At 56.4% G+C, this 14,048-nt stretch overlaps 1 protein-coding gene across 2 annotated transcripts in view; it reads left to right on the top strand.

Annotated features, from left to right (window-relative positions):
* DGKD (diacylglycerol kinase delta) overlaps positions 1 to 14,048 on the top strand; it is a 102,853-nt gene that overhangs the window by 60,901 nt on the left and 27,904 nt on the right. For both annotated transcript variants that reach the window (XM_028510034.2, XM_036022686.1), the window contains exons 4-10: positions 9,216 to 9,320; positions 9,585 to 9,717; positions 10,499 to 10,605; positions 10,941 to 11,066; positions 11,200 to 11,302; positions 11,975 to 12,137; positions 13,914 to 14,022. In XM_028510034.2, coding sequence (XP_028365835.1) covers positions 9,216 to 9,320; positions 9,585 to 9,717; positions 10,499 to 10,605; positions 10,941 to 11,066; positions 11,200 to 11,302; positions 11,975 to 12,137; positions 13,914 to 14,022 — 846 coding nt within the window. The remainder of the gene's footprint in view (positions 1 to 9,215; positions 9,321 to 9,584; positions 9,718 to 10,498; positions 10,606 to 10,940; positions 11,067 to 11,199; positions 11,303 to 11,974; positions 12,138 to 13,913; positions 14,023 to 14,048) is intronic.

The following is a 14,048-nucleotide window of genomic DNA, read 5'->3' as shown; positions in this document are numbered from 1 at the left end:
TCTGGTTGCTCCCAGAGTAAGTACGCTGGCTGCTGGAGGGATGCCGGGGCCCACCCACCGAGGAAGCGCAGTGCGGTGTGCGGGCGGACCCGGGGTCTGCAGCTGCCGTGGAGCACAGCTTCGCTGGTTGCTCAGGCCCTGGCGCGTGTAGAAGCGAGTCCCGCCGTTTCCGGGCTCTGTCCTGTGCAGGCTGGAGCGCCAGGCCTCATGTCACGGAGGGGCAGTGCCACGGCCCTCCTGCGCACTCACTCAGACTCGGGCCTGCGGAGAGGTTTGGTTTTCTGTAAGAATGTGTGCCAAAGGCGTGTCGCATACTGTTTTCTTGGCGAGTCAGACGTTTCATGAGCTTGCACTGCCTATTGAATGAGATAAGATTACACTTTTAATTTGTGCTGAGGCCACAGATGCCCTTGTCCTTAAGAAATGGAGCATTGTTCGGGAATTACTCCCCGTTTTCCCCAGCTAAACGTTAGATGTGGGAAAATGGTTTTTTTTAACGTGGTTACTTATTTTTAACTAAACCTTTTATTTGGAGAGCATTGTAGATTACACAGACTTGAAGTAATGCAAAGGTCTTTGGGGTGCGTTGCTCAGTCCCCCTAGTGGTAACACCTTGCAGAAGTCAGCGCGGCTCATAGCCCGGATGTTGGCACAGACGTGGTTGAGACCCAGTGGTTCCGTATCCACCGGGGTCCTCTGGTTTCCTGTCACAGCCACACCCGGTCCCCGCCTGAACCCCTGGCAACCACTAACCCGTCATTTCTGTAATTCTGTCGTCTCAGGGGTGTTCATGGGATGGCAGAGTATGTAACCTCTAGGGATCGGTGCCTGTCACTCAGCGTGGCTGCTGGGAGGGCCCTCCAGGTCGTGTGTGTCACCGCTCGCTCTGTTCCTGAGTCCGTAGTCCGCAGACGGGGCGCACCGCCGAGTGTTTGATCATTTACCCCGAAGGGCCCCCGGGCGGCTTCCAGTTTGGGGTGATGATGGGTGAAGCTGCTACAGACATATGTGGACAGGCTTCTGTGTGAACGTAAGTCTTCATTTCTTTGGGATAACTGCCCAAGTCTGTTTTTGCTGGGTTGTTTCATAGTTGCATGTTTGGTTTTTAGAGAAATTGCCAAACTGTTTTTGCAGAGTGGCTGTACCGTGTTACATTCTCACCAACGATGCGGGCCAGTTTCTCCACGTGCTGTTTTTATTTTAAATATCTAGTAGGTGTAAAGTAATGTTGCATTGTGATTTTATTTTAATCAGCGTTCCCTCAATGGCTAATTATGTTGAATACCTTTTCTTGTGCTTATTTGCCTCAGCACGTCCTCTGACACCGCAGAGGATGGCCAGCATCCCGGGTGCTGGAGCTTCTGGTTACCGTCTGGGGTGGGCGTGGGGGCTGCGGTACTTTCATCCTGTTTGGCTGGAGCGGAGTGGTTATTGGCTTCCATACTGCTATTGATTTCTGTCTTGCCAGCTTGCTCCTGTCCTGGTTCTGTGGCTAGAGAGAGAGCAGCTTTTTGGAGGGTTTTACATTTTTTTCTGTGTCCATTGGTGTTTCTGGCTGTGGCTTCTTCAGCCCCACACCTGGGATGTCTGGGACAGACAGAGAACCCAGGGAGCTCGGCCTGGGTCCCTCCTTGGCCCCAAGGCCCCTAGTCTGTCTGCCCTCTTCTCTGTACCCTTCCGTCTGCTCACGCTTGTTTCAAGTCTAACGCCCGGGGTTGTAGTTGTGCTCAGCCAGGGAAGTACGCAAAAGTGCCTGTAACCGTCTTTCCAGAAGCAGGAGTCTGCTGGTTACTTGTGCACTGGTTTGGATCCCTGAAATCTGACGAGGGTGTCTGAGCAGCTCCTGTCCGGTCCGGGCTGCATGTCTGCCCTGCTCGGCGTGGCCTTTGTCCCGTCCCAGGCTCAGGGCCCCACAGTTATCGCTGCTGAGGCTGTGTTTGGTTTGGCCGTGGCTGCAGCATGGCAGCGTTTGCAGGGTCTTGGTCTTCTGTCGTTGAAGGTCTCATGCACACATGAAGGGCGTGTCCAGCTCTGTGGTTGGAAGCTCCGGACAGGGGGACGACGTTGCTGGTGAGTCATGAACTGCCCCCATCGTCGTCCTTCAGGTCTGACTCCAGCAACCTCTGGGATTCTTGGGAAACCTGGGCCCCGTGGGAGGAGCAGCGGTCAGATGACTCAGTGAGATGTCCACATCGTCCTTGTGCCGCTCCTCCAAGCGCGTATTCCTGCCAGAAAGGAAGTGGCTCATTCCGAGTGAACCTCGGAGAGCTCTTGGCGAGTGCCGGCCCCTCCCCTACCTTTGGCCCCGCTTTCCTGGCATTATCCACCCAGCAGTCTGTCGGGAATCCAGGTGGGAAGCTCAGGTGGGGGGGTGTGGTGGTGGGGGTCAGGGGCCGGGCCTGGAGCCTACCTGCCTGGGGTCCGGTCCCCTACTTGGTTAGCTGTGGGGCTTTGGGTAGGGCCTCTGCTGGGCCTCAGTTTCCTCTCAGTATCTATTTCAGTAGGTTGCAGAGAAGGTGAAACAAGCAGATGCATGTAAATACCTAGAAATTTCCCAGGACCACTGAGTGCCCCCCCCCCCCCATGGTGGCTGCCCCCATCGTCTGGCGCCCTCCGGGTGCTGCCCCTGTCCTGTCGGCTCGAGTGCTTGTGATTCAGGAGTCCACCTCCTCGCCCACCTACACATCACATCTGCGTGTCTCCGGCAGGGCTCCTTTGCCCCTGGTTTCTCAGAGATCGCTGCTTGTGGCCGGTGGGCCCTCCTGCTGATTCTTCCCAGGGCGCTGGGAGGTCTGGCTTGGGTCTCAGAGACTCATGCGGGTATCTAGGTAGCTAAGTATTTTCCTGTATTTCCTCGAAGGTCATTTATTTTGAAAGGATGGAGGCAAAAGTTCTTATTTCAAGTAGAACTTTTAAAGCCCCTTTTTTTAATCTTTAGCATATACTCTAAACTAAGACTTTAAAAATAATTATTTCTTGAATAGATGATTCATGTACATGTTACAGAATGCAAAAGGATAAAAAGATATAAGTAAATTTTCCAGCCCCTCAGAGGTGACCAGGATTACTGTCATGCCCCCCATACTGTTCTTAGAGGGCGTCCCTGTGAGCGCGGGAGGACGGAGCGGCTTCGTCCGCCTGGCGGCCGTGTGGTGCTCCGCCGTGGGAGTGTGCGGTGATGTGTTCAGCCCGTGGCCTACCGGTCTCATCTCCATCAGCATTTCCGTTGTTTCCAGTCCTTCGTCTCTCCAGGGAGTGTTGCTGTGAAAACCCTGTGTGTGCTGCGCGCCACTGCTCAGGGGGGATGCTGGTGGGACAAAGTCACAGAAGCACTGACACTGAGACAGAGGTCTGCAGTTTAAAGTGTGCTGGGCCTCACCCAGTGGTCCGTGGGAGTGGGATTGATTCACAACCCCAGCGTGCACTAGCGTTACCAAACTGTTGATCTCTACCTGGGAGGGAAATGGTGTCCCTTAATTTTAATTTGCATTTATTTTATGAGTAAGTGGGAATACTTTTCATAGGTTTAAGATCCATTTCTAACACTTTAATATTTCACTCCTAACACTTGAAAAACGTAGCTCTGCCAGTCTCTCATAGTCTTCATACACTTCCATCGTCCTTTGTCTCGGGGTGGTAAAGTGAGCACGCCACCACTGTCACCATGTCACCAGGGATGGGGGTGGGGCGGGGAGGCTCGTTCTCATCGCCCTGGAGTGCTCCGCTGTGCCACCGTGCTCCAGCTCGTACTCCAGCTCGTCCCCGGACCGGCGCTGGGCGTGCGGGCTGTGTGTGTGCGGGCCTGTGAAGAGGGGGGCTGCTGTCCTGGTGCGGGCGGCGCGTTGGCTTTCCTGCCACAGGGGGCACAGCATCACCTTTACTGGTTTCCCAGCAGGTGCGCCCAGCCGCCTCCCGCCGGCAGTGCAGGAGGGTGCGAGCTGTGCCGCGAGCTCGCCAGCACTGGGCACCCTCTGTGCCTTCGGTTCCGCTGCCGTGAACGGCGAGCACGCTGGGGTTCAGTTTCCACTCTCCAGCTGCCTCCTGAGGTTGAGCGCCTTACTGGCCATTTGTGAAATAATGCACTGTTCAAGTCTTTCATTCATGTTTCTCTTAGTTCTGCTTTTTTTTTCCTTACTGATTTTTAAGGTCCTTTAACCTCAGAAAATTCCAGCAAGAGTCTAAGAATTTAGTCTGTTTACTGCTCCTTTGGCTTGTCTCAGCTTCCACCATTTCTGTGTTCCCCACCCCCCTCTCCGCTTCACTCTGTCTCAGGTTCTGCCAGCTGCACGGCTGGGCACGTGCTTTCTCTCCAGTTCGTGGGTTTCACGCAGCGCTCTGCTCAGGGCTGTGACTCTGCCGCTTCCCTCGGTACCGAGTCTGCCTACCACAGCCCTGGGCCCCGGCCCGCCGAGCCTGGCGCTGCTGACCGTCCTGACCTGTTCGTGCTGTTCCCTGCTTTTCATTTGCGTTTGTTTTTAAGTCCAGTTATTTATGTGAGCTGTTTCTTACCTTACAAATTTGCTTGAAAAATATAGAGCAAAATATTTTCTGGTCCCCAAAGCTTTTTCTGTGTGAAGGCTTGATTTTGGGATAGTTCTGGATGTTTCTTCATTCTTGGTTCCTAGCGGTGGCAGTCCAAACAGAGGCACACTCTTACTACTGTAGTTTGCCGTGCGTAGTGCCCACCCGTGTTTTGTGTGCATGATACACGGGGTTATTACACCCTCGGTGTGTAATCTTTACACACGGCACAGTAACGGCATTCCCCAGAGCGGCCCTTCCAGACCCGGCCTTCTTCCTGCTTTGTGAGCTTGGTGAGTGGCCACGAGGGGGTAACCTGAAGGTGTCCTCCAGCACCTGCTTCTCTCCTCAGGCCTGTCCTGGCCCCTCTGTCCCCCAAATAAAGGGACTGAATGGGAGCCCCGTCCAGGACATCTCTCTTAGAAAGCCTCCCGCTTTCCTCCGGAGAAGGACCCCCCCCAGCTTCACCCGCCTCACCCATGGGCCCCGGGGCGCACGGGACTGCCCCCATGTCCAGGAGGCTTCCCCTGGGTTGGAGGGCTGCTGGGGAGCTCTGGAGACCCGGGGAGGGGGGCGCCATCCAAGGTGACCGAGTTGTGTCTGGCCTGTGGGTGGCTGACAAGCATGGATTCGGTCTTGGGTGGCGGAGTGTGATCGGAGAGAGGCAGACCGGTTTTTATTTGGTGGGTGGGTCTGCTGGGATGATTCTCATGCTCTGAGAGGTGGACTGCCGGCACCAGGAGAGTCTCAGGAAGGTGACGCCCACAGGGGAGAGCCTGCGGTGGCCCTGAGAGGGGCGGGGGGGTGGGGGTGCGGGTGGGCAGGGAGCACTCACACACGAGGCGCTGTTCTCAGCACCTCCCGGGGCCCCTGTTCGCACATGCGCAAATGGGGGCACAGGGAGGGCTTCGCCCGCTCTCCCGGCTTGTCAGGGCTGCGGCCCCAGGGACGTCCCCCGAACACTGTGTTGGGCCCCGTGCTGTGTGCTGTCTGCGTCTGGTTACATTCAGCCTGGTAACAGCCCTGCCAGGTGGCTTTCGTCATCCCTCTTCCCCCGCAGAGAAACGCAGACGGTCCACCCGCGTCTCCCAGCCGGTCAGCGGGGCTCAGACAGGCACCCATGCTGCTAAAAAAGCTGAACACGAGGCTCTTCAACATTTGTCCGTTGGTCAGTGTTTCACTCCCTGTAAATAACGGCACAGAGTGTGGAAATGACAACATTTATCGTTAGTTTCAGGAACTCACCATCTTTAAACATAACAGTTCTGTCTATAGCTTGCTGCCCGGTGGTGCCCAGTGCCCGGGACGCTGTCTGGTAGCCCCTCCTTCCTCCGGCACGTGGAGGGGGAGGGCCCGGAGCGCCATCGGCTGAGCTCTGGAATGATGTGGACTCTGCATCTTGTACAGCTTGTCACGGGAGTGGTAGAAACAAGACCTAAAATAGAACAGGACGTGAAGAATTGCGTTGTTCTCTTCTGTAAGTGTCTCATTGCTTAACTCCTGAGATAATCTCCAAGTTATGCAGAAGAAAGTATAAAGTATAGTATCTTTCTGAAACTATTAGGCTGATAAAAATGTTCAAATGTTAACACTCACGCCAGAGTGAGTAAAAAGTAAAAAGAAGTGCTTGTTGAGATTTTGTACGATGAGACGTCCTCTAGCACCGACCCAGCCGTTGGCCGCCCCCCAGCCTTCCCGTGGCTGCCCCGCCCGCCCTCCAAAGCTCCCAGCAGCCCCACGCGCACGACCCCCTTTGTCCTCACAGCGCATCCCGGTGTCTGAAGTTTCTCGTTCGCCTGTCTCCCCAGGCAAGGGGAGCTCTGTGTGGGCAGGAGCTCTGGCCTGTCGCGGTCCTTGAGCAGATGGACACTCAGTGAGCACTTGCTGGGTGGAGGGACGGGTGTGTTCAGTGCCGGGTGTCAGCTCTTTGCGGTGCTCTCGGGGCCTCCGAGGGTGGCTCCCACCGCCCACCCTCCCTCTGGAGGGCCCCCACTCCTCCAGTCTTCTACTTTCTGTCTCTCAGTCTCCCCTCACCTCACGCTCTCTTTGCCTCTTTCTGCAGCCCAGCCTGGCCCCCCGCACGTGGTTACCCCAGTTACCCTGGTTACGGGAAAGCGTGAGCAGCCCGGTGGTTTGTGACCCAGTTCCAATTACCCCTTCCTGATTAGCTCAGTAGGTGGTTTATGGGAATCACAGAAGAGGCCATCTGTAAAACCCTGTTTTTATCTTTTCTGAGCCAGAAACATGACCACCTCATCATTACACTGGGTGCTCCTAAATTGAGTCTTCCTAGTAGAAATTAAAGCTGTAAGATGGGCAGAAACCGGAAGTTAAATAACAAACTGTATTGGTGAATCCCTGGGGAAGTGTCATTTTCCTGACGCTGCTGGTGGGAATGTAAAACGGCACAGCCCCTGGGTGGGGCGGGGGGGGGGGCACCCAACAACAGCTAGCAAAGTCACATGTGTGTTTACGCTGTCAGGGTGTCCCGGGAATCTATCCCCCAAACGCGTGGGTAAACGCAAAGACCTGTGCGAAGGCCGTAACACTGCTGCGCCATTTGCCGCATCAAAGGCTTTTCGACAACGTGGTGGTGTCCGTGGTGTCCGGTAGCAGGGACTAGCAGGGAACGGCTGCGTAGGTGCGGTGCCTCCCCAGCGTGGGGGTGGCAGGGGGGGTGGGGGGAGCACAGCTGCGAGAAGGCGCGAGGGACCGGCACCCGCTGCTGAGGGGCGGGGGCCAGGACATGCCCGTGGTTCGGAGGGAGGAGACAGCGGAGGCGGGAGTGTCCGCGGAGTGCTCCCGCTCTGAAAGGGGGGTAGGAAAGTGTCCTTGCGTTAGCTAACACCTTAAACATGGGGGGCGAACTGTGGTTTCAGGTATTTTTTCCGGGCTGCCTTCGGGGGAGACCCAGAGCCAGACTTCTGCGCGCACCCTGCTCCGCAGGGTGGGCTTGGGAGCTGTGCAGCCGCATCTCATCGCTCCCAGACGGGGTTGAGAAAGAGGGCACCGCCTGAAATGTTGGTGGACATGGTCCGTTTTTCCTAGAAAGTCTGCGTCCTCTTTGCCTCCTGTCAGTGCTTGAGGAGAGCTTTCTTCTCCTGTGTCTTTGCCAACGCTGAGTTGTCATCTTTCGACACTGCTGTTCTGTTAGGTGAAACATGGCTTATTTTCATTTGTGTCCCTGATGACTAGGGTGGGTAGGCATCTTCTTACTTGTGTATTAGCCGCTTTGTATTTTCTCTCAGATGTAAACACGCAGCCTTTTTTCTAGAAGAAGAATATCCTCTGTTGATTTATAAGAACGTTTTGTACGCCGTGGTTGTAGTTTTGATTTGCCGATTATTACGAGGGTCACGACCTCACTTCCAGCTAAGTTAGTTGCTCAGGCCCCGCACGCAGGAGGTGGTTGCTGTTCTCGTCGGACATGAAAAGGTTCCGCACACGGACCTCGGCGTGTGGTCTGTGTGAAACGCCCGCGGTGTCCTTAGGGTAACTGGGACCGGACTTTCCCGGACCCGCGTCAGTGCTCGGTGGCGGTTCGCGAGCGTGTGGGAGCAGCCCCCGCTGTGCTCTGTCCGCAACAAGCTGTTCCCGTGGCGCACTGCTGCGTCTGAGCGTCAGTGGTTCGCGAGTGTCCGCGTGGGTTGTTTCTGGTGGACGTACACCCTGAATTCGATTGCCTTTTGATGCGTGGGTCACCGGCCAGCAGTGACCACGGAACGCTGCCGATGGCTCGTCGAAAAACACGCGAGAAAAAACATGCACAGAGACAAACTAGTTTCTGTGGGGAAATAGGAAATGGCCCCCCCACCAGTGGGGAGCCCGCCGATTTACCGTCCATACCTGCTTTTATTGGGCTCATTTTGCATAATAATTCAGGTAAAGTACAGTACTCATCAGGGGGAAGTAAGGAACTATAGAAAACAAGGAACTCTACCGGTCTAGTGAGTCGGGGTCAAAGAGCTGTAAGACTTTGAGGAACAAACTAACTTCCTCCTTGGACCCCTCTCATTCAACTGAGAGCATTCTAAACAAAGAAGGTTTCACAGTAATTTACATGTTCTTTCTTAGGCCTGATCACCCGGGGAATCCACCCTTTTCAGCACAGAGCTGCACCACCCTGTCATTGTTTCAGGCTTAGGTGGAGCAAGGGAACTAAGGCAACCAAGAGATAAGGAGATTTTCTCCCAGATGATGAGAACTCAGGCTATATCAAAGCCGTGGAGCGAGGGTCCATCACCCCCTTTTGCTGCAGACCCAAGTCCTTCTTTTGGGGAGCCTCCCAAAGTGATCGTGCCTGTCTTAGGTCGTTCCCCCCTTGGGGAATCTTACCCGTCTTTGGCTAGCCGACCAAGCTTTTTGGGGTTCAGGTATGAATAAAGCAGCAGAAGCAGCATTCCTGCCAGGGAGATAAGCTTTTGTCTCCTTGCTGGCTTACGGTTCCAAGGGCGTTCCTTTAGCCTTAGCCTAGGCGGGGGTTTCAGCTTCTGATACCAGTCAGGGCGGTTCCCAACAGCCTTTCTGGTTTGAGATGGTTCTTGGTCTTTAGTGTTCTGTTCAGTAAAGTATCTGAATCAGACAGTTGTTTCTCATTAAAATATACACAGTGAAAGTGGGTTTTAAAGGCAACTTTAGAGCTGTCAGCGTTTGTCCTTGGTTCGTGGGTGTGTTGAATGCGCTGCCTCCTCTAGGTCATCACGCCGTGCAGGAAGCTCATCCTGTGTGCAGATAACAGGAAGGAGATGGAAGACTGGATTGCAGCCCTGAAGACCGTCCAGAGTCGGGAGCATTTTGAGGTAGGAAAGGGGAGTCTTCTCGTTGCCCTTCCCTTCACCCTGTGCCCTCTGGGTGTCTCTCGTGGGTGGGCCGGGCGGTTCTGGAACTCGCTTTCTCAGCGCGCTCCTGGTAAATTAAGGTTGCCCCATCCTGCCGTGGCCCTGCCTTTTGTACCCCTTCGTCCTCTCCTCCCCCGGACCCGTGAGCGAACCCTGCTCAAGTCACCACGCTTAAGGATGTCGGAGGTTCCCCTTACCTTTGCCGTCTGTCTGTCCTCCCCGCAGCCGACCCAGTACAGCATGGACCACTTCTCAGGGACGCACAACTGGTACGCCTGCTCCCACGCGAGGCCGACCTACTGCAACGTGTGTCGCGAGGCTCTGTCTGGGGTCACGTCCCACGGACTGTCCTGTGAAGGTGCAAACCGTGTGTTGTTCTGTGGGCAGGGCGCCCTGACCCCGGAGGTTCGAACGTAGTCACCTCAGATCGGCCAGGGGTAGAGTGAGTTCCCCGTGATTATTTACTGTGCCAGCCGAGGAGTCTTTGATAAACTGTTTTCCGTGGTCACGGAGGCGAGGAGAGAGGGAAGTGGTAATAAGGAGACACAGGGAGGACATGTAGAGGATTCGGAGGGAGGAGAGCTGGAACCGTGGGGCAGCCCGGTGTGGCTGTGCCCCTGCGGGCGACGCGGGCTGTGGACAGGCGCGCTGACCTCCAGGGCGGGGAACGGTGGCCCTTGGGCCGGAATCCACCTGTTGCCCGTGTTTATGCGGCCTGTTTAGTTAAGAATGATTTTACACTTTTACATGGTAAAAAATCAAGATTACTATTTTGTGACACAGAAAATCATGTGAAATGGACAATTTGGTGTCCATACATGAAGCGTGGTCCCTGGTGACCCTCGGGCTGCCAGGCAGACCGAGCAGTTGGGATGGAGACAGAGCGTGGCCCCTGAGGCCTGAGCTGGTCACTCTCTGGCCCTTCCCTGAAAGTCTGCTGGCCCTGGCTGTTCTGGGTGCCCAGGGCCACCGAGATGGGCCTCCACGTGTGTCCCAGTAGTTAGTTCCAACACGGGGAGTGCCGTGTGCCGTTCCAACGGTCCCAGAGGCCCGGGGAGTTCCACCGGGCTGTCTCCACGAGCGTGGGAAGCAGCTGCCACGAGCGAGGCTTGGAGGTGCATGTGTTCGTTCTCCCACAGTGTGCAAGTTCAAGGCCCACAAACGGTGTGCTGTGCGCGCAACCAATAACTGCAAGTGGACCACGCTGGCCTCCATCGGGACGGACATCATCGAGGACGAGGACGGGGTATGCATGGGGCACCGGCCGACTCGGCGTGGTCCCCCTCCCCAAGACTTGGGCCGGCCCTCTTCCTTAGTTCTCTTCCTCGTGGTCCTGCGTTGTTCCTGCTGTGCGCCTGGGGACTCTGTGTGGGCCTCTGTGCCTCCGTGTCAGTCCCTGTGTGTCATGCTGTGCCGGGGCAGGTGCCGTGGGGGTGCCGCACTGTCCTTCCGCTGCCTGTGTTGAGAAGAGTGCCTTGGTTGGGTTCGTTGGGGAGCGTCTCTGGCCAGGGTCTTGTGGTGCCCGAGTGTGGGGTGCTGGGACGCGTGCCCAGAGCGTGTCTGTCTCCGCTCGGTCTGCAGATCGCCATGCCTCACCAGTGGCTGGAAGGAAACCTGCCTGTGAGTGCCAAGTGCACGGTGTGTGACAAGACCTGCGGCAGCGTGCTGCGCCTGCAGGACTGGCGCTGCCTGTGGTGCAAGGCCATGGTGAGTGAGCTCGGCCCACCCCCGGTCCTGTCAGGGCCCCGATGGGACCAGCAGGCCAGCCCATGCCTCCTGAGCTGCAGGCCACGTGTGAAGCAGGCTGTGACCCCTTGTGATGCGTGGGTTCTTGTTCCAGGTGCACACAGCTTGTAAAGAATCCTTAGTGACCAAGTGCCCGCTGGGCCTGTGCAAAGTGTCGGTCATCCCCCCCACGGCTCTCAACAGCATCGATTCCGATGGTGGGTACCACGCACTCGCCCTTCCTCCGCATGTTCTCCTCGCCCTCTCCGGGGTGGCTGTGTTGTGATTTTGAGATGTGGTTGGGAGGAGGGCAGGCCCAGCGTCCGGGGAGAGCACTCCGGTGCAAAGACGGTGAATGGTGTCCCGGTGGCCACTGGGAAGGCTTAGGACTTGAGGCCAGCACGGCCGTTGGAGGTGTGAGTGAGTAGAAACCGGCCGAAGACTCTTGTGCATGTCTGATGGGAGCTGTTGTGGTGGTGTCTCCATCAGCTGGTCTCCGCCTAGTGGCAGACACTAATTCGCACGCTGTCCACAGCTACTGTCCCTTGTCCAGAGGGTAAGGGGCGGCTGCATTAACAAGTGTGGGTGGAGAGGCGGGAAACCCAGGCGCGTGTCTCAGAGGAAACCAGCTCTTCAGGTTTAGCGTGAGAGGAAAGGTCGGAGCCTTGAGATGCCCTGTCCTTCCGAGTGTTCGAGTCCCTGTACCCTCGATGGCAGACTGGGGGGCCCTCACTTTCTTCTTCGTGGGGGAGCGGTGTGGAAGTGTGCATGTTACTGGCTTCCTGGGAGTTCCAGGGCCTCAGAATGATTTCTCCCCGCACGACTAAGAGTGCCCTTCCATCCCTCATGGCCTCCGGTGTCCTTCCGTCCTTTCCCCTCCTCGCATGCAGGCTTCTGGAAGGCCACGTGTCCTCCGTCCTGCACCAGCCCCTTATTGGTCTTCGTCAATTCGAAAAGTGGGGACAACCAGGGCGTGAAGTTCCTCAGGAGGTTCAAACAGCTGCTGAACCCTGCCCAGGTCTTCGACCTCATGAACGGGGGACCGCACCTCGGGTGAGCTTGCAGAATACATCTTCCCTGGAGTTTAAAAAAAATTTTGAAGATAATGTTTAATTTTAAACGATTCAAGCATATATTTTTTAAGAAAGATTTATTTAATTTTAGAGAGAAGGTAAGGGGGGAGCAAGAGAAGGGAGACAGGCATCAGTATGTGAGAGGTGCATCAATTGGTTGTCTCTTGCACGCTCCCACCTGGGGACCTGGCCCACAACCCAGGCCTGTGCCCTGACTGGGAATCGAACTGGCGACCTTTTGGTTTGTGGGATGGTGCCCAGTCCACTGAGCCACGCCAGTCAGGGCTCAAACATGCATTTTAAAATAGGAAATAAAGACTGTGTTTCTTGAACCACACACCTCCTCAAATTCCACTTGCAGAGGTGCCCACTCTTAATAGTTAGTTGAGTTGGTTGTCCTTCCAGTCTTTGGTGTGAGTCTCAGCTGTGCACGCACTTCTGACCTGAACGTGGCCTGACCTGTTGCCTGGCGTGGCGCACACGCTGTTAGGTGTGTCAGTGGACAGTGGCATGGGCGTTTTCGAGGTCAGGGGTCACAGGCCTGCCTCGTGGCTTCCCTGGCTGCTCAGTACTGGGGAAGCTTTCCTCCAGGGAGGCCAGCCGAGAGGTTTGTTCTGTTGGATGCTCACTTTGCAGGCGCAGCGACACACGCAGAGGTCCGTCACTTACAGGGAGACGTGCGGCTTCTGTGGGACTCGGGGAAGGGGCTTCTGAATCCCACTGGGGGTCTCTGAGTTTCTCCCCGAGCTGGCGCTTGAAGAGAGCTGGTGATGTCATGGCAGGGAGGGGGGGTTGGAACCTGCCAGGCAGGAGGTGCTGTGCGTGCAGAGGCCAGAAGACTGGGGGCATCCGGGGGAGCGGAAGCTGCTCACCAGGGAGGGTCGTAGGCGCTGGCCGAGAGCCTTGAACCTTTGCTGGAAACAAGGGACAACTTCTTAAAGCGAGACACTTGACGAGACCAGTTTTGGGAAGACCACGCTGTGGCAGGATTGGAGGTGTCCGTAGGGGATGTGAGGTTGGGAGGGGGCTCTGGTACGGCTTGTGAGAGAAGCCACTGTGGCCGGGACAGTGGCGTCTGGCCCGGTGACGGCTTGATGGTGGCTCTGCTGTTTTCCAAGGATGGGAACCTAGGACAAGGAGGTGCCTACCCAGGCGACACCGTAGTGGCCCGTTGGGTAGGCAAGTGCAAGGTATTGTCCTTCAGGAAATCGGAGGTTTTGGTTTAGGGTCATTCAGGTCATTCGTGGTCATCAGCATTTGTGTCATCTCTGAAGCCAAAACGTAGATGAGGCCACTCAGGACGTGGGTGAGGAGTGAGCAGAGGATGCTGTGGCTGTCCCGAAGGGGACGCTGCGTGCGAGGGGTGGGGTGACCACGAGGAGCACAGGAAGGGGATGGAGATAGAATTAGGAGGGGAGAGGGATGGGCCATACCATCTGGGAGGACGCAGGGACCCAGAGGGAAGGTGAAGTGTGGACAGAATCCTGCAGCCTAGGCTCCTGCACCCCGTGTGCGGGGGCTGGCTGAGTGTGGGGCCGGCCGAGTGGGGAGTGGGTTCAGGGGCCCTGGTGGGAGCCCTTTGCTCTCAGGCGCCCAGTGGCCCCTGCAGGCTGAGCACCTGGGAGAGGCTTCTTCACAGGAGGGGGTGCAGGGTCTGCATGAGGAGCACAGATGGGGCCCCCCAGCCCGGGGCCGACTGGCTGTCATCTGTCACTCAGAATGCACCTCATTTCATTGACATTCTCTTCCTCTGCAGCTTACGCTTGTTCCAGAAGTTCGACACATTCCGGATCCTGGTGTGTGGTGGGGATGGCAGTGTGGGCTGGGTCCTCTCTGAGATCGACAGCCTGAACCTCCACAAGCAGGTACCTGACCACGGGGGAGCCCAGAC

The sequence above is a fragment of the Phyllostomus discolor genome, chromosome 4, assembly GCF_004126475.2.
Source record: "Phyllostomus discolor isolate MPI-MPIP mPhyDis1 chromosome 4, mPhyDis1.pri.v3, whole genome shotgun sequence".
Lineage (NCBI taxonomy): Eukaryota > Metazoa > Chordata > Mammalia > Chiroptera > Phyllostomidae > Phyllostomus > Phyllostomus discolor.
Note: the sequence above shows the minus strand (reverse complement) of the source record. Positions and strands in the feature narration are given on the sequence as shown.